This window comes from Crotalus tigris, unplaced genomic scaffold (genome assembly GCF_016545835.1).
Source record: "Crotalus tigris isolate CLP2741 ecotype Arizona unplaced genomic scaffold, ASM1654583v1 scf7180000019553.37968852642:3898890, whole genome shotgun sequence".
NCBI lineage: Eukaryota > Metazoa > Chordata > Lepidosauria > Squamata > Viperidae > Crotalus > Crotalus tigris.
In genome coordinates this window covers 2,843,088-2,849,258 of record NW_024097591.1, presented here as the reverse complement: position 1 = coordinate 2,849,258, position 6,171 = coordinate 2,843,088, and the positions used below count along the sequence as shown (strand labels likewise).

The 6,171-nt window shown below is 43.1% G+C and overlaps 1 protein-coding gene across 1 annotated transcript; it reads left to right on the top strand.

The window, feature by feature from the left end:
- Window positions 1-433: 433 nt before the first annotated feature.
- Window positions 434-3,154, top strand: LOC120317067 (loricrin-like). The gene is made up of 2 exons (XM_039363335.1): window positions 434-459; window positions 1,450-3,154. The coding sequence occupies exon 2, from the start codon at window positions 1,489-1,491 to the stop codon at window positions 2,884-2,886; it is 1,398 nt and encodes a 465-aa protein (XP_039219269.1). The 5' UTR covers window positions 434-459; window positions 1,450-1,488; the 3' UTR covers window positions 2,887-3,154.
- Window positions 3,155-6,171: the final 3,017 nt, after the last annotated feature.

Here is a 6,171-nt window from a genome sequence, read left to right as displayed (position 1 = left end):
AACAGCTTAGTATGAAAATAAAAAGCAATTGAGTAGATAAAAAATCACTTGAAAAAATCCATTTGGCCCAAAAAAAAAACCCACAAAAAAAACCAGAACGATTAATCCATAATTACTTAAAATCCCTCTCCCCAAAAAAGTTGAATTCATCAGAAGCCCCCTTGATGGGAGAGGCCCCTCAACAATCCAGCACTTCCGGAATTAATCTGTTAGATGGAACAGGTCATTAAATTGTTTGTGCTTCCTTAAACTAAGTAGTGATGGAAAAGAAAGATATTGATCTCATATGACTTGCTAAGCTTTCATGAGGCCAGCTGTTAGACATGCTAACTAAGTCACTCAACGTGATTGGGGGTGTCTCATTTCCCGTAGGAGAGGCTAAGCAGATGATATAAAAAGGTCCTCAGTCTCTTCGGTCATAAAATACTCCTTGCTCATCTTGCTCATTTGCCCAAGAAGGTAAGACCAAGCTCAAAAATACCCAATTCTTTTCTTCCTTGGTGCTGCATGGATAACTGTAGGAACATCTATGACAGATGCTAGCTCTTGAAATGGTTGGTTTGGAAAACTGAATGATGTCTCAATGTAAGACTCTCTGAACAGTTAAGAAATTCTTCTAGAATGGAGAAGGAAACTGGGTTTCTTCAAACCCTGTTGGACTCCAACTTCCAATAAACCAACCAATGTTGGGAGTTGGGAGTTCCAACTCTTCTGGAGGATGGTTCATCATCCTAGTATGAGACAAAACTCCAAGAATGATTTTGTTAACATTTCTTCCATCTCTTCGCTAATCTTGATGACTCATAGCTAAGGCTGGGTTTGGGATGTAGCCAGACTATTGGGTGTACCTCCTGCTTTCAGGAGCATGAGATTAGCATTGTCTGATTGTATATAAGCAGAGGGAATTCTTTTATTTCTCTGACATCTAAATGGTTATAGTTAGGCAAATTATTTTGCCACTCCCTTAAATGTATCCTCAGAGATTCTTTAAATTAGCAAGTGATGAAATTGTCTTCCAAGTGGTTCCCACCAAAACCTCATGTCTGCATGAAGATACAGACAGTTCAACATTGGCAGTAGTAGCCATGTGATGTGCCTTTAGAAATACGATCTGGGTATTTTGATGCTGCTGTGCTGTAACTAGCAATGTAACTTAGAGGACGATCGATGTGAATCAAACCTTCAGAACTGAATGGAAGCTTATTTCAACTTATTTCTGGGAAAGATTTACACAACACAATTTCCTTCCCTGAAAAAGTGAATTAAGATAGAAAAGGTGAACAATTTAAACAAACTTAAAGGAGAACAATTTATAAATCTGACCTCCTTAAGAGGCCCGTTTTTTTTTATTTGAAGGGAATTTGTTTTCCTATAGCCTGGCATTTATTTATAACAACAGAGCCATCAAGAAACAGGAGCTGTATGATAACCTAAGTTGTTTTCATTTAGGTGAACATTATCAACCAACACCACTCACTTCCAGAAACGATGAGCCAACAAATCCAATCTAGTGGTTGCTGTGGTACTGGTGGTGGATCCAGTGGCTCCTGCCATAGAAGAAGAGGCAGCGGAGGCTCTGTGTGTTGCTCTGGGTGTTGCTGCTGTAGAGGTGGATCAAGACATGTCATGGTGGTATCTGGAAGCCAAGGATCATCCTGTTGTGGTGGCATCCAACAAATCCCGAGCTCCGGCTGCTGTGGTGGAAGTTCTACTGGAGTCATCGTAGTACCAGGCGGCCAATCTTCTGGATGTTGCATTGGAGGAGGACTTGGGGGTGGGATTTGCCAGCAGAAGACTCCCCTCATTGGAGGTGGCAGTGGTGGAGGAATTTGCTGTGGTGGATCAGGGGGTCAGACCACTGTTATAACTGGAGGTGGTAGTGGATGCTGTGGAGGATCAGGAGGAGTGAAGGTCATTGGTGGTGGAAGTGGCAGTGGGTCCGGCTGGTGTGGAACTGTTGGTGGTGGATCAGGGGGCCAGACCACTGTTGTAACCGGAAGTGGTGGTGGATGTTGTGGAGGATCAGGATCAGGAGGAGTGAAGGTCATTGGTGGTGGAAGTGGCAGTGGGTCCGGCTGGTGTGGAACTGGTGGTGGTGGATCAGGGGGCCAGACCACTGTTGTAACCGGAAGTGGTGGTGGATGTTGTGGAGGATCAGGATCAGGAGGAGTGAAGGTCATTGGTGGTGGAAGTGGCAGTGGGTCCGGCTGGTGTGGAACTGGTGGTGGTGGATCAGGGGGCCAGACCACTGTTGTAACCGGAAGTGGTGGTGGATGTTGTGGAGGATCAGGATCAGGAGGAGTGAAGGTCATTGGTGGTGGAAGTGGCAGTGGGTCTGGCTGGTGTGGAACTGGTGGTGGTGGATCAGGGGGCCAGACCACTGTTGTAACTGGAAGTGGGAGTGGATGCTGTGGAGGATCAGGAGGAGTGAAGGTCATTGAAAGCGGAAGTGGCAGTGTATGTGGTGATGATGGGTCAGGAGGTGTGAAGGTTATAGGTGGAGGATCTTCTGGAACTGGAGGAAGCATAGGGGATGTTAAAGTCATTGGTGGAGGGTCTGGTGGAGCATGTGGAACAGGAGGAGGATCAGGTGCAAAAGCTGTTGTAGTTACGGGAGGAAGCAGTGGGACATCTGGTTGTTGCAGTGGTGGAGGAAGCTCAGGTGCGGTTGCAGTTGTAGGGACTGGTTGTAGTGGAGGTTCTGGTGGTAAAACCATTGTTGTATCAGGAGGAAGTGGTGGATCTGACTGCTGCAGTGGAGGGGGATCTGGAGGGGCATCCGTTGTCATTGCTGGTGGCTCTTCTCAGACAAAATGTCCCATTGTTGTTCCACCGTGCATCGGGCAAACAAAACAGGTTTGCTCACTGCCACCCAACATAAAATAAAATAATATTATGTTCTTGGTGGGAAGAAACCTTGGTGAGCGTACCTCTTCTTCCTATGATGTCTTGCTCAGCCAATGTACTTATGGTGTACTGTATTTCATGTTCTTCATCACTGTTTCACTTTTGCCTATGTATATCGGAGCATTTTAAAACTTGAGGGTTTGTGCAGCTCTGTGGTGGATGGGAATAAATGGCAACACCCACTGAATATCTTGCTTGCTTCTCCATTTTCACGCTTTGGAGAAAATAAAGCTTCTTACAGAATGAGCACATGGTTGTCTTCTTATCACATGCCTTCAGTGTTGACAATTATCTCCCGTGTCTACCTTTTTCCAACACAAGTTTGCAAACATTTTTTTCTGGTCCCTCTGATCCCACCTTCAAATGTGTATCATTCAGTAATGCACCTCTCGGCGCCATATGCCTAAATTTCCAAAATGATAAAACGTAGTAATAATGATGCTTGCCATTTTCATTTTCTCCAGCTTTATGTGAGTTTTGAAATCCCTTTGAGGAGCTTAAAAAAGGAATTGGCGGGAAAAATCTAAACATGTTTGTTCACAAATTTGCTCTCTAGAGAACAATCCTGGGTTTCAATTGTTTTGCAGAGATTCAGGACTTCACAGTCCCCAAAACATGTAATATGTTGATGATAATATTGATTTCCACTCTCAGAAGCATACAAGGGTGGGTGGGTGGGTGGGTGGGTGGGTGGGTGGATGGATGGATGGATGGATGGATGGATAGAATCTGAAGAAAAGCAAAAAGTTGGTGGAAAAAGTGGAAACTTTAGATATTTTTAAATATATATTTTTGGTGGACACCAAAAATTTGTGGTCATGCGGAACCTGGCAGTTCAGCTTTCTCCCAGGAAGCATTTTGTCCAGAGTCATCATACAATCCCTGGCAATCCTTCTCAATCCCTAGTCCTCTAAGGACATTAGTTGGAGAAAGACTGGTATGAAAGTATGCTAGGGTCTGGCAATTAGGCAGGCAAACTGAGAGCTGTGCACAAGACGAGCAGCATTAATTGCCAGTGTCTCCTAAAACTTTGTCCTAAAAGAAGGCAGCTAAAATCTTTCAAGATACGATTCCAGGGTTTCTTCTTGGAACACCAATTCTACCACAGAATATAATAAGATATGGTGTCTCCCTGTTTGGATTGGCAAGGAGAAATGCTGAATTAGACAAACTAGGGAGCCTTGTTTGGGATTCTGACCTCATTGGATGTGCCCCCAAGGCCATGAGTGACAACTGCAATCACATCCAAAGGCAGTAATTATATTTATGCCATCATTTAGGCTTTAACGATGGATGGCATTGCTGCCTATTACTCATGGATAAATTTCATCAATGATCTGGCAGCAAAAGTCTACAGGATTATTCATCTACTTTTCCCATGTGGGGCTTTTTTTAAGTGCAACAAAATAAGTTAATATTTCAACTAGCCAAGCTTCAGATAAACCAAACCTAGTTTGTGGCAAATCTGTTTGTTTGCCTGCAGACATTTCATTACCCAACTATCTAACATCATCAGTGCTAGTGAAGTGAGGTTTGGTCCCTACTTATGTACAGTAAATTTTCTTGCCAGTATTGGTGGGTTTATGGTTTTCTCCTTAGTAGTCCTTAGATTAGATTATTCTTTTCTGCTTGTTTGTCTGGTCTTAATCCCTGCTTATCTGGATGTTGGCTCCTGTAGAGGATGCATTCTCATCATTTTTAGGTTTCCTTCTTAGCCTTGTATTGTCTCTTTTGAATGGTGTGCAAATATGATTTATTTCTGTGTGTCCATAGATGGTTTCATGCTCCAAGTAAACCCATCCATTGTGTTTTTTTCTCTCCAGGGGACCATATAATAAATATTCTCACAATATGTTTAATCTATTTGTTAAATAAAGACATCTTCTGGGTTTGCACAATTGCTGAATCCCAAACTAACTGGATTTTGTTGTGAGGAAATTACCCACTTAAAGCACAACTAGAAGTCTCCATTTATCTGATGGTTTTTCTTGGTCTTCTGCTCCCTCTAGTGATGCACATCTAAACAGCATCCCTGGGAAAACAAGGTATGGTATCACCTTGCTGAGCAGCAAGCTGGAAGGATCAGGAGTGGGAGGAACTGGACAAGTGTTCACCAGACATCTGTGCTATTTGGTCCTGTCTAGGAAGAACTATTCATATGCATTCTGACAACCCACCCAGATGCCACTCATCCACCAATCTTGGAGGTTTGCTGAGGCAACCAGCAATGATGAGATCCAAATAGCTCCCTATTGTTTGATTTTGACTTTGGATTTTGTGTGAAACCAGCCAACTTGCAAAGACTAGTCTGTTGTGAGCACATCTGTAATAAATTTGGCCAGGGCCTGAGGACCAGAATAAGTATTCAGAAAACAATGCAGAAGAGGCAGACATTCCATTTGAATCTTTTGAATGTTTTCCCAGCCTTCTCGATTCTTTGAATCAAGAGAAATTCAGAAATGGGTAAGAAGTATCAAAGAAGACCTAATTTATTTTTCCTTCCAATAAATCTGGCAAGCCAGATTTTGTGAGAACCTAGCCTTCTTGGAGACTGCAACCAATTAGCCATAGTTAAGCAAGCCACATCTTAGCAAAGCCTGGGTACCCAGTTGATGGGCTTCCATAGATACATGATCTTTCATCTCTTCATTTGTTGAATGATCTAAAAGGTGGCAACTGCCACTAAGGATTTGAATAGGGAGAAGCCACAACTTTGGTGTCTGAATTAAATTATACTTTTATTCCCCCTGATAAGAGGTTGACAATGGGAGGAGGGACCCCACCTATTGTTGATGCTGATAAGAGTTGGAGTCCTAACCTGCTGGTAGAGGCCAAGAGGCAATTGGTTTTAGACCAGCCAGCTACAAAGATAAACCTGGCATCAATCAAGATCACGTGTCTCCACTATGCTATTGAAGCGACATTCTTGGCATCTGACATGATTGGAACAGATCCAGATTGTTAGCACAATGATCTGTAATACATACGATTGTGCAAGATCCTTAGTTTGTGCTTGCATGCCCACGCTGGTATGTGATTTACCATTGCTTTAAGATGTTGACATCTCAGCCTACAATGTCCTGATTTGGCTAACAAATTCCTCTATTCTGTGAGGAGTTTAAAGGAACTCCTTTAAAGAGAATCTTCTGAATCACGTGTAGCCCAATTTCTTACCCCAATCCTTCTTCTGGCCCAGCACATTTTTAGACCCCAAATTTGCCATGATATTCAACACCGGCACAAGCCAGCCGTGATTTAGGAGAA